This window comes from Melozone crissalis, unplaced genomic scaffold, assembly GCF_028551555.1.
Source record: "Melozone crissalis strain CALT ecotype California unplaced genomic scaffold, PUWL_Pcris_2 ptg000027l_1, whole genome shotgun sequence".
NCBI lineage: Eukaryota > Metazoa > Chordata > Aves > Passeriformes > Passerellidae > Melozone > Melozone crissalis.
Genome location: NW_026535805.1, coordinates 84,337,843 through 84,358,175, shown reverse-complemented (window position 1 = coordinate 84,358,175; position 20,333 = coordinate 84,337,843). Strand labels below are relative to the sequence as shown.

Here is a 20,333-nt window from a genome sequence, read left to right as displayed (position 1 = left end):
GGGGATGCACGCTAGTAGTATGGATGCTTTCTACTGACTAGATTTAGATCATTGTTCCAAAATGAAGAGGGATGGAAGGGGGTACCATATCCTGTTTATTATTTTGAAGACAGTTTGCCATTTCCAATTAAAAGGCTGGAAGATAATTGTAGGATGTACCAAAGAGCCCAATTTTAACAATCTATGTTCAAACATAATAGTCTCTTAAACAAACCACTCAACACTAGTACATCCCTGATTTACATATGTAACTTTTAATCCTCCTCTTCATCTGCCACAGGCAAACATCACAGCAAACATCACAGTCTGCTGTAGTGAGATTTCCTGTTTTAAGTAAAAGTTTAAGTTATATAACTTTCAATTCCATTACAGTTAAGGTTTCCTGTAATAATATTAGAGGAGACCTAGAAGTATCCTTAAGCAACCCTGAGGTTGCTCTAAATGATATGTAAATTTGGGTCACCTCTCTTACCGATCCCTTTTGATGACTGGGTATAGCCTTCCTTACAATATCTATATTTTGCTATATTTAAGAAGTTTTCCTTTCTCTTTGGTTCTTCTACCATAGAGATGCTTAAAGTCTTCATTAGGCTTTACCATTTTGTTATTTAAACATCACAACTTCATTTGAAAACTCTGAGTGCATTTAAATACATGAAAAAACATAAATCATAGTTGAGTCAAGAGCGAGAAGGACTTTGGTTTTACATTTCAATACAAACAAAATGAGAATGTGGAAGGAAGATAGGAATTCTGTAGAAGAAGAAAGTTCAAATCAGTCTCATTATACATTTATAAGAAGGAAATAATAGGGTAACAGATATATAGAAAGAAGGTTGACCTTTCTTCTCTTGTCTGCTTTATTCTGGGAGGAGAAACGGTTTTGCCCATATCAGCATCTATTCAGAGAAGCGTGTGGCTCTGTCCAGGAAAAGGTGACGCAGGCTAGAGGACATTTCTGGATTGTCTTCCTACATCCTGATTCCTGACAAAGAGACTTTGCTGTGGAAAAAAAAGGAAATAAGGGAGATTTGCTTTCAGCCCTAGAATGACTGGGGCAAAGGATGCTGTATAAGCAAAACAACCATTCCAGCAAAACTTCCACTCTCTGGATAACCGGTGACAATCTGGAAATCTGTATCTTGAGGAAATGGCAATAGTGTCGATCCACCTTTCACTCTGCTGATTAATAGCCTAATTAAAAAGCATAGTGTGTTCCATTTGTTATAATCTGAGTGTTATAGTGCCTTGTTATAAAGTGCTACAGGTTAGATTCTTTTTCATTTCACCATAAAATAATACCACTGGACTTTTAAAAAACATGAGGGACTCCTGTCATCCTTTTATATTTCTTTGTATTTTATGCCTTTAAGCTTTATTCTGTTAGGTTTACCATTGAAAATTAGTCACCTGTTAATGTTCTGAAGGCTTTGGGTACCTAGATTATTCTTTGGAAAGAACTAAAGAACACCTGCGATGTCTTAAGGTAATAACTGTCGAACTGTCAGAGGCAAAAGTAACAAGCAAAAATATTTGCAACAAAAGAAAGGAGAAGACAGCCGTTGGAAAGGGAAGCAAACTATGTTTAAAAAGCTGGTTGTAAAAGCAGTTAATGCTAAACATGTGATGTTTATGCCAATAGAATGAGTCAGATGTGCTTCAAGTGAAATACTGTATTTTGAGCTGCCTAATGTCACCAGCGCCTGCAGGGACAGTTTGCTAACTCTCCATGAATACACAGCCAGCTCTTCAAAGTAATCTTCATTATGCAACAGTGGAGCTTTAAAGGCATCCTCCCGTATTGATCTTGTTTTTGCATGATTCAACTTGTTAAGAACAAGATAAAGCTCCTCTGATAAACATTGATATTCTATAGGTAAGGAGAATTTCTTTTGTCTAACGTTTTTATTGTCATTGTTTGTATCTATTCAGACAGCTTAACCTTCTGTAAGCCTCTGCTAAGTCATTAAAATGGCTTTCTCCCACAACACTTAAGCTTCCTTTAAAGTCTAGCCAGCTGCTTGCATTCCTGACCTTCTGGAACTTCTGAGCCAGTATTTGAGACCAGTCATGGTCTCACCTGCTGTTACACCATCCGGAGTGGGCCAAAATTTTTTCCAGATTTTACTTTCTTCATGTTAAATTTAATGAAAGAGATGCAGGCATCTGATTTTTCAGAAAGAATACACTGATTGAAAAAGCCACCTTTCCCTTTCCCTTTCCCTTTCCCTTTCCCTTTCCCTTTCCCTTTCCCTTTCCCTTCTTGGGACCATATTCCTTTCTTGAACGTTATAGCCTGATCTATGGACTAGTATGAAAACTAAAGGAAAGGATCAAATGGGATAATTTCACAATAATCTAATCCATCTTCTTCAAAAGTGTTGCAGATTTAGAATTTCTTTCCCACTTTTTTTTTGGGGGGGGGAGGCAGTGAGGGGGAGTGGGGTAGTTTGAAATATCTGGGGTGGTATGAAATATATATATTAACAAAATGCAAATATAAAAATACATTCTAAGTATTTTAAAAACCGAATTGATGATCTCTTTTATTCTTTTAAATTCTTTGGCAAGCAGTTAACCCCAGAGTTGAAAAGGGGAGAAGCACATACGTAACACTAGAGTATGTAATCTGGGTGGCCTGGCTGTACAGTAAAGTGTAGAGTTCAAACAGAATTTGGGGTGATCCTGTAACTTCAGGCCATGCAGAGTCACTTAAGACACATGCATATGGCTGTTGTGCTCCAGGTCAGCTGGCCAGATGTTCACCTGTTAAACCTCACAAATCTGCGTTAGTCACAATCCTAACTTATCATGAATTTTTTAACACATGTTTCATAGAATACAATCTTGTGGAAATTGCTTGCCAAAACTCAAACGTCTGTGTGTATCTAGAGGGTGAGAGTGGTTTCTAGGCACTCTGGAGAAAAGTTAATGACTGCAGCAGAAAGGTGGGTAGGTGGTAGACTCCCTCTGCCAAACTTGGTTGTGTGTTGCGCATCGACACAAATTTTAAACTCTGCGTAAGGCAGACTCTTTGCAGGATATGCCTCATTTACCTCTTGAAGAGTGGCAGATGTTTCCACCATCCCTCAGAAGGGAGTCCAGCCTCCCTCGCTGGGTGCCTGAGCTGTACCAGGGACGATGCTTCTCTGTAGGCCTTTTAGGGCTGCCCCTTTCCTTGATTAGATTTCTTACTCGGAAAGTTTTTAGGCATTTACTAAATAGACTCAGAGGTTTAAATTAGGAAGGCTAGTTCCCAGCTGTGGGTAATAAATTGAGACAAATACCAGAAATTAGCATCGCTGTATTTCTATCAGAGAAAACAAATATTAGATGAATGATTTAAAGTTTAATAATGATAATGAAATTATAAAAAACCCACAAACCTTATGAAAGATGCAGAATGAGAAAACAGTCCTACCATTCAAGTGATGTAGGTTCCATCTGGGGACGCACCTGAAACAATCTAGCTTAAAGGCAAACCTAAGCTTTGCTTGCTTGAGATCTGAATGACCAGAAGGATCTCCTTCACCACTAAATCAAAAGCTCCTAAAGACACTGTACTTGTATTTTAATATGTCTGGAAAATTAGATGGGATCAGTCCAGGCAGGTATTTCACACTGGGGTGTGAAATTTGAGTCCAGATAAGGAGAATTGTATTTAATGGTGAATTATACATTACCTTAAAGACTGTAATATATGCAGTAATAGTTATTTTAATAAAGGTAAGCCAGTTGTGTTTCACTTTTAAAATAAGTTTTCAGTCATGTCTTTTTGAAGATAGTTACTCTATTTAATCTGGACACATACGGTATGTGTAAAGATCTGATTGGTTCCTGTGGATGCAGATGTTATTAAAAAGTTCCATGTGTCTCTGTATTATCTGATATGTGCATTTCATAAACCTTTCATTTGGATTCGAAAAATGACAAGGTTTAAAAAAGAAAAAAGCTTTCAAGTAAATATTTAAAATAAAACTTGGGCATATCATTGCCAGTTTTTTTTTTTTTTAATGACTAATTCAACCACTGTTGGCTAGACAGGGAAAAGGAGGATTTTCTTTTTCCTGTTTTTATTATGCTTGAGCATGTGTGCAGTACAGCTTTGATTAGTTAAGTAATCTGTACGTTAAGTAATCTCTACTATTTTCCCTTTACTAGCAGTGCTCACATGAAGATCTTCAAAACTCATAGCTAGGTAATGAGTAGATTGACTGCTTTTATCATTGGATGTTTATAGAGGAGTTTCTAAGTGGTTTAGCACAGCTATTTTTTAAGTCAGGGCTTTTAATTGCACATATAAGGGAGAGTAATGAACATTCAGTATATTTATAATTATGAGAAATTCCAGTACCAATAATTTATTTTTTTCATTTCATACAGTAAGCAGGGCTAAGGCCATATTCATTAAGGAAACCAGCTATTGATGTTTATGATTCTGATGTATATCCATCTTAATGTGTGTATTATAATGCATTCATGAGTGTGAATAATTACACTGGAGCTTTTTCAAATTAATAAGATATTGGACTGTTGTTCAGAGGATGTAGTTCTATTTCTGTTTCTGTTTGCAAATTCTACAACCTTGCACATTCTGTTATTTAATACATTGTCAGACTAAGTGGTGTTGTATTGTTTGACTGATCTAAATATGACCCATATTGTACACTGTGCTCGCTCATGTCAGCTCAGTTGCTGTGCTAGTGATGGGCCTTGGAATGATTAAATTTGAGTCTCTTGCTGTTGGTGGCAAGTGCAGCTTTTGTGCTATACATACATGTAGGCAGCAATAATTTCTGCTGTAGACCTGGAGGCTCTCAAAGGTAAATAGTAATTGAAAAATGATCTGCACAGTCTGTGTAGGAAAACAGAAATTTTTTTTGTAAAGCACAGGATTGTGCAGTTGTTAAGACTCAAGTTTAATTGCTTTTGTGACATTCCAGTTTTATGGCCTTTTTGCTGTCTCCTTTACGATCTGTAAGGACTTGTTAGATATGTAGACACCATTTTCCAACTTTCATTTAGCAGAACAGCTTATGTTAGAAGCAGTCTGAAAGACAGACCGACCCTACTCTCTCCCAATAGCCTAACTGAGTGCGGAAATGGAGAATCAGATCTAAAGTTTATTATTTGAGATAAACAGAACCATAATAAACTATTCAAGATATTTATTCCATTTTGCTTACTTTTCTAATATATTGAGTAAATGTGCAATAAAAAAGAGCCAGCTTTGTGTGGTTGGGGCTTTCTTTAAGTATATCCTTTCTGACGTATTGTTGCATGGTTTTGGGTTACTGCAAAGAGCTCTATTTTCATCTCCATCATCCCGAATATTGATTGAAGTTCACCATTCAGGATGAAAGGAGTCAATGCAGTCACTACTTGTTCACACCATTAAAAATTGAAATAGAATCCAACCCAGAAGCTATTCTGGTCTTGTTTTGTGGATTTTTTTTTTTCCCTTATAAAATATTAATTCAGACTTCAATACTACCTAGGAATATTTTCATCATTAAATTGATTCTGTGCAGTTGTGAAGCTAGAGGTACATAAGTAGTCACAGTATTAAATAGCAGTTTGCTAAAATACCTCTAGGCTCACCAGGAATTAGACTTATACTATTACATGTAGAAACCTGGATCCTACAAGATTTGCATGAGAGGTGAATCTGAGCAAACTCCTGGCTAATTACCTTCAAGAGCTTTTAGGATAATGGAATAACTCCTTAAATGCAATGGAAAATTTAGGAGGAAGGAAAAAATTGTAGATAGTGTGTGAGGAGGATGGGGTCTACCTCACCTAAAAAGTACATAAATGTTATGTGTCAGTTTTATTTGCTTTACTAGGTTATCTGCTTCTTCAGAAATCAATGCCTAAATTCACTATGTAGCCAGTGGAAAAAGTTTTTCAAAGGTCTTAAAGTGATCTTTTAAAATTCATGGATCTCAGTTTAAACAGGCAGGCTCTCTTTTTAGATCTTTCCAGTGCATTTACCTTCCTGTTACAGGGAGCAAACCTTTTGGGTGAACTTAAGCACTTAATTTATGTGTGCTGTAGTTGCCTAAAGGGGAGGTGCACCCAGGTGCCTAAATTAGATTGTCTGTATCTCATATGGAATTACCTCTGAAATAAAGACCAATCTCTGTGAAATAGGCAAAATAATTGTAATCTTTCTGTTAAAAAATATATTAAAAATTGTAGCCAATTATTGATGTAGCTATGTTGCATAATCAGTGTTGGTAATTACATTTTTAATTACTATACCCTAAGGACCTGATTCTGGTCTTGTTTCTATTGGTATAAAGCAAGGATAACTTAGATAAAATCAATGCAGCTGAACTAAAATATAATTGATGAGAGGTCAGAATTGAGCCCTAAATGGTATGCTAAAAGTGGAACTAATCAGAAAGCTAATTGGTTTTATAATTTGTGCAATTCACATTTTCGTATTCTAAATCTCCAAGAAGTTAACCTTTGGATACAGAACTTCACTTTCCTTTAGAGTCTCATAGTATTCAGGGAAGTGAAGGCGCTAGAAAGCATGTAAAAAAAAAAGAAAAAAGAAAAGATTATTCTGTACAGCTTTTCATACCACGTAGTAAATTCTTTCATTAAATGATTGATGTGTTTCCAGCTTAATACATTTCTGCAGACAAGTCTTTGAGCAAAGTTTTCTGGCGAGCAGAATCTGGAGAAGCATTAAACCATAGCATGTTCTCAAATAACAACAATAAAAAAAAATTCTCCCAAATACAAAGTTACTATAAGCAGTAGGGAATGTTAAGAACTAATGTCTACTCAAAGGGAAGAATATTCAAGATCTTTTTGAAATTATATACAGAGTTTACTCTTTCTGTAATAGATAGTAGTGATAAATTTTCTAAAAATCATCTTTTTACCATATGTAGTTGCATAAGCCCTATAAATATATTACAAGTTTTAATATTTTTGGTCTAAAAAAGAAAATAAAAATATTAAATATATTTGCATACAAAATTTGTTTGCTTTATTTTTAAGTAGATATGCACATTATTTCTAAATTAGTTTTTGCTATTGAATAGTGAGATGTTAATTTTTGTTGTATAGTCAAATCAATCAAATAGCTTTGCTTTGCAAAATACATTCCCCTGAAGATAAGGGGTTTTCCTTCCGCTTGTGCAAACATCCAAAGTTACTTCATTTGGGACAATCAGAATTGTATCAAATGGATTTTTTCTCAGCTGACAGAACGTACGTGAATTTTTGTACATCAGGAGAAATTTGGAATATTGTGTTTCTGTCAGTGGCAGTTCTCCACAGCAATGACCTGGCTCTGCCAGTGAAGTGAAGCTGCTTCCTGTGCAAGTCCTGACCTGGGGAATCAGGGGCTGTCTGCTGGGACTGGCCTCCTCCTCATGGACATGACTTTCCCTCCTGTGCATGGTCAATAACTTCAGCCTTACTGCTTCTGGTATTTAGCACTGTAGCAGAGATTCCCAGATGGATATTTATCAATCTTCTTAAATTCTAGATTTATTGGTTTTGGGAAAAAACAGCTCAGAACATGAGAGAAAATGAAAACTGTTCTTGCATGGAGTTCTTCCTGTATTCCCTGTGACTACTTCCCATGCTGCTTTCAGAAAAATGCCCATTTTTAGCACTGCAATTATGGTACGTTTTACAGGAATTTGGAAGGCTGGAACAGAAGTTGTTACATATTTGAGGAATGTTAGTAGAGTAATATTTTTTCCCCACAGAACAATTACATCTTTGGAAGCATCAATTTGATCAAACCTCTGGCACATAATTATTGTTTTGTGCTGACATCTTTATAGAATATTTATATGTTATTTGTTAATATTTGATCAACTGTTTTTAATTTTTTTGGCATGGCTCTTTGTTTCCAGATTTTGATTGGCTGTGTCTGAAACAAAATGCTTTGTTATGGGGCTGGAATTCACTCAGTTGTGTCTTGGACATCTTACACTAAATAAACATAATCTAACTACTCCATAGGCCTCCAAAGCCACTATTTTAAGTCGCCTCATACTCTTCTCTAAAAGTAAAAATGCAGTAGCAGTGAGAATGTATTAAGGGAGTTTTGTTGGTTTTTTTCCCCATGTGTAGCATCCTTGAAGCTGACATTTATTTGTGACTGAATAGATGACAGCATGAAATTCAGTTACAGCAAACAGTCTCAGTCATTACACCTGTCTGCTTCCAGAGAAAAGTATTTGTAAATTGGTTTTTATCCTTCTGTTCCCTAAAACCTATGTCTGTAATTGACACTTGCCCGCAGAGATGACTGGAGACAGAAGGAGAACATTATGTGTCTGAGTATCCCACCAGGGAAAAGAGTATCCTCCTCTTTGGAGAGTTTTGTGGTGTTTTGTTTTCTTTAATGAAGAATGATGTCTGTGTGCCAAGGATTTACTGCAAGGCTGGTGGCAGATGTTTCTCTAAAAAAAAACACGTAGAAAAAGTTATGAAAGATGAATCACAAAAAACCACAGGACAAAAGAAAAAGCTAATTAACATAGAAATATTTCTTCTGCAAAGGAAAACAAATTCTTCAGGAGAACAAAAGCCCCTCTCTGTTATTTGTAAGGCTGGTTTGTTACTCTAACACATTTGTAAGAATCAGGTTTGTGCCTGACATGTCAAAACTTATTCACAAAACAAGAGTTGTGGATATCTTGGGAGACAATGTTGTCACTTGTTACGCAACTCAGCATCCGCTCAGCACTGATTGATGCCCAAGTTGCCAGTTTTCAGAGAAATGAGATGCAGACATAACAGTAATATTTGTACCAAATGTCAGGCAGAAGAAACAGGGGAGTTCATAGAATGGGTCTAGATGTAGACTGTGACCAGGAAAAAAATCAAAACATGATAGACAAGCTGTCAGCCCGATCTTTCCTAACTGTTTCATTTCTTTCTGGTAGATTCTTTTTCTTTCTTTCTATGGGCTTCCCTCCCCAGAATTTTGCCAGAACAGACAGCATACAGAACTGACCCGGCTGCTAAGTTTTGAGTTTGATAAAGGAATTACCAAACCATTACGTATTTCAAATCCATCAGATGTTTAAAAGGTTTGGACAATTAGCAAATCACTAAATATTTGGTAATAATGTTGTTGGAGCATAAGCATTCTTAGAAATTTGCTAGTGATATTAGGGGAGATCAGAATGTATTTATTGTTTTTTTCCTCATGGGTCCCTTCCCACTCAGCATATTTTATCATTCTACTTTTTAATTGATATTTCACAGTTTGGGCAACTACTGCTTCTGTTCCTCTCTGTAAATCAGCAAGTATTTTGAGAATTTCTCAGCCATAAAAGTAATGGCAAAACATGTGGTGTAGTAATGCAGTCAAGTATTACTTGACTACCTTGCCTGTTCCCATGCACTCATGACATCCCCAGGTGGCTCAGAGCAACTGTGTGTGCCCCTGCTGATGGCTTACCCAGCACTGTAAGCACACTGTGTTATATTTATGAGCTGGAAAGTAAAGTGTGTCAGCAAGGAAGTTAAAATGGTTTCTCTGTAGGATATTGTTAGTGTAAAATATCTGATTTATTTGGGTCTTTTTTTGAATGCTGCGGCTTGTAAACACAGTGGGGAATTTCTCTGCCATTGATCCAAAGCAATGGGTACTAATGGCATAATACAGTGGTACTCAATAACCTTTTATCATGGGTTGCTTTGTCATGTGGAGGCTTAACTGAGGGGAGAGAAATACACCATAACAAAGCAGAAAATCTTGTGAATGTCTATCAATATATCTAATAATTTTCAGTATAAGAGCTATCATAATCTTTTCTGTTATCTTTTTGCATTAATTATGATATAGAATAACATGAAAATTATTGTGCATATTAGTGTAAACATGAAGTGAAATGTAAGCATTCTTTTTCAAAGCATTTCAAGGACAAGCTGTGGCAGTTTTCTGTCATGGCTTTAGTAGCACTCAAGTGAGTGCTATATTACAGTGTTTTGAAATTTTTAGTAGTTTATTAATTAATATAATTTTTTTAAACTTATTATAAAAGAGCTTTTGTATCTTTCTAAGAAACAGAATATGGAAGTAAGGGAAATAGCTACACAGTAAAATGTTAAAATTTGTCCAGTACCAGAAATCTGGTCAAGGCTCTTTTTGCATCAGCTCCATAGAAGTGAGCAAAGGCATGTGTCCTGAAGCAAGGGAGGGCATGTATCCTGAGGTATCCTGTTTCAGACCAGCACAAAAACCAGTGTGGTGCCACATGCTGACCCCCAGATCCCTGACAGCAGCAGCTGCAATTCTTCAAGGTGTATGATCTGTTTGCCTTCCTCTCTTATTTAGTAATTTTGGCAATTCTGACACCTGTTTCCCTTGAGAGCAAACCAGAGCAAGGTTGGAGGCCAGGTTATGACTTCGCTTTCAGTCTTTCTCCCGGGAGCAAATCAGTGCAGAAAGGTGCCCTTTGGGTAATCTGGGTGCAGGAATATAATGGAGCATGGGGATTTTTGTATTCTCTTCCTGAACAACCATTTAAGAGCTAACAACAGTATAATTTTCTGCTACTATTTTCATATGCATATATATGTGTGTATATATAGAGAGAGAGAAAGAGCGCATATATATCAGCAATCAGCACATATATATATACACACATGTTCATTTTACATTTGTTATTGATAAAAAGCCAGATTACAGTCTCACTTAAAATAGATGTGGAGGAAAAACTGTTATCCAAAGATTTCTGCTAAAAAAGGACACAGCAAAGACATGTTGAAAAGAAATAACAGAGTAGGTTATAACCATTGGGATGTCAATATCCCTGTTTTTCTATGTTTTGCATCTGTTAGCAATGTCCCCTTCAGGCTCAATACTCAAAACACCCTTCCACTGCTGTAGAACACTGTTGCAGAAAAATGATTTATGTCATGTAAAACTTATATTGGGCCCTAAGATATAGTTTACAGGGATGTAAAATTGATCTCATTGCTGCTGTAGGAAAAGCTGGTGGTTTTGAATGATTGTTGCATACCTTCATGGTTTGAAAATAAAAGATGCCAAAATCCAAGCTGTCCTTTAGGAAGTGCAGTAAGGGTGCTATCAAAGTGCCAGTGTTACTGTTTGACTTCAGCAAGTGCAAGAGGAAGCTCAGATTGTCTTCAGCACCTTATTGCTGTTGTAAGATAGGAAATAATAATAATGATAAAAAAAAGGAAGTCTGATAGCCCATTCATTCTTTAGAATTTGTATGACAAGTCATGAAACTGGAGTTGCAAGCATAGATTTGGTAGAATTAATACAGGGTTTAGTCCTGGAGCATTTACTCCTGTTCATTTATGAAATTTTCTGTATGAAGTGTGACTGCAGGATTGTAAACCCTTATTTCTAAGAATTTTCAGTATTTTGTTACACAAGAAGCTGGTTCTAGAGACACTATTTATAAAGTATCAAATTAAAAGTCTCCATGACTGATGCTGTTGATGGAATTGAGACACATTCAATATTCAGGACTTTAGGAAATCACTGAGAAATTGATTGGAATGTTCCTTTTGCTGACTTTTCTTTCTTCAGTAAAAAAGATGTTTACAGCAGTTTCTGTGCTAGCAATTGGTACATTATGCATAAGTCCTCTTATATGTTAAAGTCCAGCTTCATGTATTTTAATTTTTTAGTTTCTATTGGGTTTTGTTTTTGTTGTTGTTGTTATTTGCTTGGCATTTTTGCTTGGTTGGTTTTGGGCTTTTTGTTTGGGAGTTTATTGCTTTGCTTTGTTTTTTTGGTGGTGATGTGTTTGGATACACCTGTCTTTGCCTTCTGGAAAGCACATTATGGATCAAGGAAAATGAGAACTGGAGAATAGCTAAAGATAGGGATTAAAGGCATGAGCAGTGTTATAATTTAAAATTTTCAAATGACTCTGGACTAAATGTAGGGATTTTCAAAACAATTGCTACAGTTTTCTATACCTTAATATTTGTACATATTAATAATGTACCATATGATTGGCTTAGCAGCATGGATGGAGCACATCAGTCTTCCAGGTGCAATATTCTCTCTGGAAGAGAATATATCCTTGGAATATCCTGCTCTTTTTGTCACCTCAGTTTTAACTTTTTCTATAACTTGATCTGAAAATGATGACCAGCTTGAAATCTGTATAACTTGAAGGCTTTATCAGTAAAACCCAGCACAGTTATATTTCTCAGTGGCTGTGATGTTGAAACCTGGGGAAAATCAATTTTTTCTTTTGCTGAATGGTATATTTGAAGCATTTAAAAAAGGTGAATGAGTGTGCTGAGGGCCTGTCATTCTCAAAGTGCTTTCTTATGCTGCGTGTGTAGGTACATCTGCCTGTTAGCCCTGAGAGGCTGTGTGTGTTTGATGCATTGGATGTTGTGTCAGCAGGAAGGAGAAAAAGAAGAGATGAGGTCTATCAGAAAGAAAGTTGATAGCAAATGGTGTTTTGAACAGTGTGTATCCCCCCTGTGTAATATATTATGGAAATAATGATTCTGTCAAGTGATGCTTCTTTGTAACCTGGAGTGATACAGTAGGGATTATGAATGCTCAAGCCATTCAGGACTGGGTAGATAGTTGTCTAGAAATGCTGTAAGAAGCGTCTTTACCATGAGAGACTTCGTTAGAGATGCAGTGGCAAGAAGTAGATTACTAGAAGAAAAACAAGAAGTGGTTTATTATTATTTTTATTATCATTATTGGGTTAGCTAGAAATGGGAACAAATATGTTATTTTTAATCCTGTTGTTATGGAGTTATCTTGGGGTTTTTTTTGCAATTTAATTCCCTAATTTATCTTGTATTTAAGGATCAATTGTATTCATTAACTCATTTTCAAGCTTGCTCAAATATAGTTGTTGCAAAACCATTAACAGTTGTTAATTAATTAGCATAGATAGGCAATGAGAAGTTGGCTAAAGGTTTAGAAGGAGGTGTCAGGAAACCATAACAAATAAAACATGAATGTAAAACCATCTGTAAGAAAGCCACAGAGCGAAGCCAGAGGAAGTTATTATAGTAGAATAAAGAACAAAATTCTTCTGACCTGTATACTCTCATTAAGTAGAGATCAAGAAATGCAGCCCAAAAGGCAGGATAAAGTTAGCCTACCCTCTCAGTGGATTGGCTTATGTGGCTGCTCTAGTTTGAAGGATTTCTGTGAAATCAGTGAAAACAAACTGGTGCTCGTTGCCAGAGGAGGATACTCTGGCTTCAGTCAATTCGATGATTCCCTTCTTCCCCTGAAAAACATGGGGACTCAAATAAGGTTAAATAGCACGCTGCATTTTAGGAATCTCATGTGGTCTGGGATTTATATGCAACATAATTGTCTTCAGAGCTGCCAGCATATGCAATGTTGGACTGTAGGTTTGGACTTTCTCTTTTTCCTCATGTGTTTCTTCTAGCAATGAAAGGTAGCACAACTTTTTTAGTTTTGGGTACAAACCACCCCCCCCCCCCAAAAAAAAAAAAACAAATTACCAAAAACTCTACACACAAACCCCAAACCAAACCAATTTGAATGGTGTCTTGCAATGCTGATAAATCAGTGGGATTTTAGTTAGAATGGAAATTCTTTAAGAATGGAATATGCCTGGTTTTTATGTACTTTGTACAGGTGTTAAGCAGGAATGTCGCACAGTGTATTTCATTTCCTCGATTAAAATCTTTCCCCTCTCTCGGTTCCTCCTCCTTCACATTCCTGTTCCTTTCCCACATACACAGAGTTAACTAATATCAAGTTTATTTTACTTCACTGCTTTAAGAAAAATGAATGCTGTGGCCAACAGAATGAAAAAATTTGATAAGCAAAAAAAAAGGCAGGAAACATGGAAAACAAATTCCAGTGACCTAGGTAATATAAAATTGTTCAATGATAAGTACCAACATTAACAATTTCAGACATCTAAAAGTGTAAGATTAGCAATTTGAGAAACATTTATCTGGATGAGATAGAAAGTTATACATGAAACATAATGACCTCTCTGAAATTCATTCAGGATGCAGAGGTACTTATTCAGGCAAAGAAGACAACTAGTTAATCATGTAAAGGAAAACTAGACAGTTAATTAGTTTCCTGCATTCTGGAGTCCTAGCTATGGAAAAAGAATATATTTCACTAATTAAAGAGTGAAAATACTCTCAGCTTTTAGAAAGAGAATGCAACGCGAGTGGGACTGATCCTGGCTTTGTGCAACAGCCCAAGTTGTTGGTCTGATACAATTTTATGATTTTATCATTTAGGCAGCCTAGAGTAAGAGATCTTCAACTTTGATTATATTGATTATATGCAGCATAATAGTTCATAATGAAGATTGTCATGCATGGCTTCAAAACCTAATTTTCTTGTATTCTTGGAGCCTCCAATGAAATTTAGTGTACATGAACATGCATGTTTTAATTTAAAAAAAAATCCTAGAAACTTCAAAATTGCAGTAAGAAGTTAACAATCCAATTAAATTTTTCAGAGGATTATTTTCTTGATTGTGCTGCAGGTATTTTAATTTTGTCATTATGTTTTTATACTTACTGATGCAAGAGTGTGCATGCTAGATGCTTTATGTTATTTTAAAAAAACTAGAGAAAGTGAAGATCACCTTGTTGCTTGGGATAAGAATTGCATTTTATCTGAAGACTACATAATTTTACATAATGAAAGCTTTATACACAGTTCTGAAATAAGGTGGCAGTTTTTTACCTAAAATATTTAAAATTATCAGTTTTTTTAAAGAAGAATTTCAATAAAGAATCTGTATTAGATTCTGTGTTAGAAAAATACATAATTTTATCTCTAATATCTTTAGTATTATCTCTAGTATGTTATTTCTAATAAATTTATCTCGGGCACCTTTCCTGTGTCTGAGTCTGCCCCAAGACCAAGTCCTTACCCATGTAAATGGCATTTAGCTTTTAACTGTAGGGGGCTGAGAGTCAGGTCCTCCTGTTCTTTATCTTTTGCATGAGCAAAATTGATTTCCATTAAACTGAATGAGAACAAGATCAAGTTCTGCATGGTTCCAATACCATAGTTGTTTTTCGAAGTGCTATAGTTTTACAAGACTTCTGTTCTAAATTCAGTGTGCATGTTTGAGGAAGACTGTGATGTTTGGTCTCCTTTGAAGCTGCACATCAGAAAAATATCTGCTGTCTTTCTTATTAAAAATAAGTTGAGAAAGCAAGTTATTTTTTCAGTCTCTCACAGCTTATTACACTCTCTTAAACATTTTTATGTGAGAGTCAATGTCTCTATAATGCTTTTATATTGGGTTTGGAGTTCTTTAATTTCAAACGATCCTTGTTTGTGGGCGATATTTATTAGGAAACTCAGTGTGTGTACGTGTGTGCACAAAGTGTGCATTTATTTATATCTGTAGAGTGAGGCGGAGGAAGACAGAGTTGCCTTTGTTCCATAAGATCTACTCCTTAAATTGTTTGCACTTTCAGAAATGCTAAGACCAAATATGGAAACTCAGCTCTAAAGAGAAAATGTCTTGGAAAGGTTGGAACTAATGAAAAAGAGTAGGCTTAGTCTCTTAAAAAAGTAATTTTCATCACCATCATGTCGTAATCAGATAATGTGAGAGATTATTTCTAAGCAGAACTGGAATTAGTCATATCAAATCAGCCTAAAATGTGATTTTGTTTCTAAAAGATTATTTCTCTTTTTATGTGCATTTCAGAAACATATGCAATAAATATTTAGACTCTTAATTTGCTACATATCAGTCTAAAAATTTGATTTGCTCTCATCATCAGAATTAATTTGCTTAATTGTTTTTCCTATCCCATCAATCTCAGTTTTGTACTAACTCAAACATGACACCTTTTGCTGTTTGCACTTTAGTTCGATTTCTGTTCTAAGTTTATGAACAGTAATAGGCATCTGCTAGAATATTCATTAGCTTTGAATTGTGAGCTATGAAAAGGTGCTTTCTTTTACCTTAATGAAAGTTGCTCAGCGTGGGGTGGATCAGTAATGACATTTGATTTTAGCCATCCAGCGAATTTGCTTTTTATTTATTGACACATCTTGTCCAAACAGCTCCCTCGCAAGTTAGTGGCGTAATGAAAGAAAGAGTGCTGCAGAGGAGCGTGGAGCTTTCCTGGCAGGAACCAGAACATCCCAATGGAGTCATTACTGAATATGAAATCAAGTATTATGAGAAAGTAAGTGCTAAGATTATCTGTAATGTGCAACAATGTGTTGTTTGCTTTATGCTGGCTTGCTGCATTTTGGAACAGTGTTAAAATCATCAGCCATCAACTGCCTCGTCTCTCCAAAGTCAGTGATTTTGCTTGTTTTTAATAACTAGCTAAATCCTGCCATTATTATTGCTATCATATGTCTCAAATATTATATTGAGGCATACTAAAAATGAAATATACACTTAAAATTGCCTTTCCTTTTTTTTTTTAAAGTTAAAGTTAAGTTGTACTTGGATTTCTTTTTTGCCATTAAATTCCTGTTTTTACATCTATTCTGCATTGTGTTTGAAGCTTGTTTCATTTCCTTCTGTACCAATGTAATTCTAGTCCTGAAATGATGTATCAAGTACAACTCCTGAGTGCATTTTGTACTTCCTTATGAGCTGGGCATCTTCTACTTGACGTCTGAAAATTTTCAAAACACTTCCTAGACTTTTAGGAAATAAATATTCCTTATTTGTCCTTTTAAAAAGGACCAGGACTGTGAAATATATCTTTCACTTGTTCTCTCAACACAACAATGAATGGAAGGCTGCTTTTCAGTAGTAGATGAAGTGATCTCTGTTTCTGGTAGAGTGAAATTGCAATCTTACTGATGTCAGTCGGAGTTTTGCCATTCATTTCAGCATGTCTAGGGCTTCATTCATGATAACTTTGAAGTACTGCAGAATAAAAAAATTCTGACAACCATAAACTGGATGAAAGCAGAGTGAAGGCAGGTTGTGCAGCTCTGCGTTTGTCATGGGACCCAGACTAAGTTTGGCTCCTCCAGATTCCCTGGGAAATTGTCTGGGTAACATAACAAACTCCTAACTTTTATAAAACATTCTGGGGAAAAAAAGAAATTTAATTACGATGAAAAAAAATTAATAAAGGGACTCCTTTGTGGTCACTCATGAAGACATTTCTGCAGGCAAGGTAACATTACCCCTATATCAAAAAGAGCATGTCAGCTTGCTAGGTCACAGAGTCAGGTAAATTCAGCCCAGATTGGATGTAATATCAAGTGTTATATTTCATTTTCAGTGCTGAATTATACAAATATACTTATCAAAATATCTTTATATGATTTGGGAAAGGAATAAATTTTTTATTTGTTGAGGCTAACTTCCAGTTTAAGTTGTTCACTCTAATGATTCTTATAATAAAATCTAACAGGTAGGTACAGATAGCTAAATAATTCTTTGGAAGAAATTCTACTAATTTTAGCAGATGATTTTTGTCCCTCGAGCATGTGTGTGTATTTACACATGCAAATAAAGTCCAAGTATTTTAAAAATGTTACGTATTTAACAAGGGCAAAACGGTCCTCTGAACAAAAAAAAAAAAATAATTTGAGAACCAAAAACCTTGCATTTCTTTAAGGTGCAGAGCAGTTTCTAATCTGTTCAAGTAAAATAAATAATTTAAATGGGTAATGTAAAATGACAGAAAAATTACCAAGATACTCAGCTTTTTATATAATGATAGCTTTTAGAATCTGGCTTTTATTATTTTCCCTATATCCTGATTTTAATAACCAGCAGAATTTCATTGCCAGTTTTCTCTGTGTTTGCAAAAAGAAAAATTGATGTTAAAGGTTTTTTTGGTTTTTTTTAGTGGAAGGACCTCTTCCAGTATTATACTTAGTACAGTGAAATTAATAAAAGAGAATAAAAAGCTCATTCTAGCAGTCACAGATAAACTGGACTATATAACTTTAACTGGGGCAATTTTTGCACAAATACTGAAATGGTTGTTTTCCTTCCAAATAAATGCATTTCAACTTTAAAATTAATTCACAGTCTTCTTGCTCAGAACGAGAGAGGTCATTTAAGTTTTGTTCCACCAGTGTAGAAGAGAAGAAAAATAAAAGGATTTGAACTTTCAGCTCCTTTTAGAGCCAAATTAAATCAAACATTTTTTGTCATTCTGAAATACTCTGATAAGTGTTTTTTTCACCTCTCACTTCTGGCTAGGGCTGGAATGGAAACAGCCTGAAATCTCCAAAGTAAGCCCATCCTGTGAGATTTCTAGTGCAGGTTATTTGTATTTTTTTTGTTATTTATTTATTTATTTTTGAATACAAGGACTGTTGGCAATTCAAATAAGCCTCATTTATGCATCAAAACCCAAGCTGGAATTCCACTGTGGCTTACAGTCCTGAACCTGACTGTTTATGGTTTCCTTACTCTTGTGTGTCATCTCTCAAGCATTCCTTTTCTTTCTCACATACCAACACACATTCTGCCACAGTCCTCATTTACAGATTATTTAAACTCTCTAGGAGAAGATATGGAAAATTGTTGCTGGCCAAAACTGTGGGCTTGCTCAAGTAACACACTGGGCAAGAACCAGGAGAAGCCCTTACTGAATATGAGAAAAGAAATCATGTATGTTCTGTATAACCCTGTATTTCAGCAAAAGCCTTTGTTGCTTTACTGACTGTGTCAGGGAAGGCTCTCCATCACTTTTAGCTGGTGAAATATTATTGAAATGAGTTACAGATTTATTCCTTCCCTCTGTATCCGTCTCATTAGCACTGCTGCGTTCAGCTCATGCTTCTCTGGTCATGTGGTGCATTCAGATGGTTGGTTAATTCATCTCTTCTGCCCTTCAAATCAGGGTTGCATCTGCCACCAAAAATCAACAGGGCTTCACATATCTATGCTGAAACATAATCTGTGTCAGTAAATGTGATGAATAAGTATAGCTTTTTGAATACTCTAATGATCTGTGATACAGCTTTTGTACTATTTGAAAGTGAGTTATTACTCATAGGGTTTGTAATCTTACAGCTTCAAATTTGTGGAGACTCATACTGAGCTTCTTTCCCTGGATTCCTCTTTATGCCTTAGAGCCTAAAACTGAGAAAAGACTAAAAACCAGAGATAAAAATCCAAATGAAAACTGAGTTAAGGACCTCAGAAATTATGCAAAATCCAGCCAATTATATGTTGGCGATATTGCATTTTTTAGAGGTGATAGAAGGGTACGATGTCAAAGTAATGATGTCAGAGTTTTTCCATTCATTTCACAATGTCTGTGACTTCATTCATTATAACTTTGAAGTACTCTAGAAATAAAAAAATTCTGACAGCTGTAAACTGAATTAATGCAGAATGAAGGCAGGTTGTGCAGCCCTATGTTTGTCATGTTCTGACAATGAAAGAAAAATTTCCCTGTCCTTGAACTGTTCAGACCTCACAGATTCCCCTGGAAAGCTGTGGTTGAATTTTTCCTCATCAAAATTTCACAAAATTTCATCAGAGCCAAAAAAGCAATCTTTTTTTTTTTTTTTGGATGTTTTCTGTTTTCTCAGTAACAACATGAGCATCCCATTTGAATTTTATGTTACACTTAGAGCTCATCATTGCATTGACAATGTTTTGTAATACTCCACAGAGTATGCTTTATTTTTTTCGTTGGGGGAAGAGAGCATTCAGCAATTGAAATAAACTACCCAGGCTGGCTGTCAGTTACTGTTGTGCAATCATGATAAAATCTGATCTGTAAATATCATTTAATCTATTGTCTTATTGTTTCCAGGATCAAAGGGAGAGGACCTATTCAACAGTGAAAACCAAGTCCACTTCAGCTTCTATTAATAACCTGAAGCCAGGAACAGTGTATGTTTTCCAGATCCGTGCTTTTACTGCTGCTGGTTATGGAAATTACAGCCCCAGACTGGATGTTGCCACATTGGAAGAAGCCACAGGTAAGGCATTAGGTTTACAGGAAAAAAACCCTTTCTGTAGAGGTAGTAAGTAAAGCAAGAAAGGAAAGTGTCATAAGCAATATAATTACAATTAGAAAGAATTTGGTTCTGCATGAAAATGAATTTTTGTCATTGTCTTTTGAAGGATGAGTTTCCATAGTTTATTTTACCATAGAAGTGAAAACTAGCCTTATAATTGGCTGGAGGAGATTTGTTACATATTAGATTCTTCTCCTTTGCTCTCCTTCTAATACACAAAGGCTTTTCTATTTTTTAAATTCAAATACACTCTTATTTTTTCCCACAAAAGAAGTGAGTAGTGGTGAGCTGAATAACTCAACTAGATTCTTCTGTAACTGGGGAGAGAAGGAAGGAGGAGATTTCAAGCCACAAAGACTTCTCCAGGCTATTTTTTTTCATTTGATTTTCTGAA

At 35.6% G+C, this 20,333-nt stretch overlaps 1 protein-coding gene across 5 annotated transcripts in view; it reads left to right on the top strand.

Moving 5' to 3' along the window:
• The window catches only part of EPHA7 (EPH receptor A7), a 176,546-nt gene that overhangs the window by 103,493 nt on the left and 52,720 nt on the right, over positions 1 to 20,333 (top strand). For all 5 annotated transcript variants that reach the window (XM_054279669.1, XM_054279672.1, XM_054279667.1 and 2 more), the window contains exons 6-7: positions 16,040 to 16,164; positions 19,732 to 19,900. In XM_054279669.1, coding sequence (XP_054135644.1) covers positions 16,040 to 16,164; positions 19,732 to 19,900 — 294 coding nt within the window. The remainder of the gene's footprint in view (positions 1 to 16,039; positions 16,165 to 19,731; positions 19,901 to 20,333) is intronic.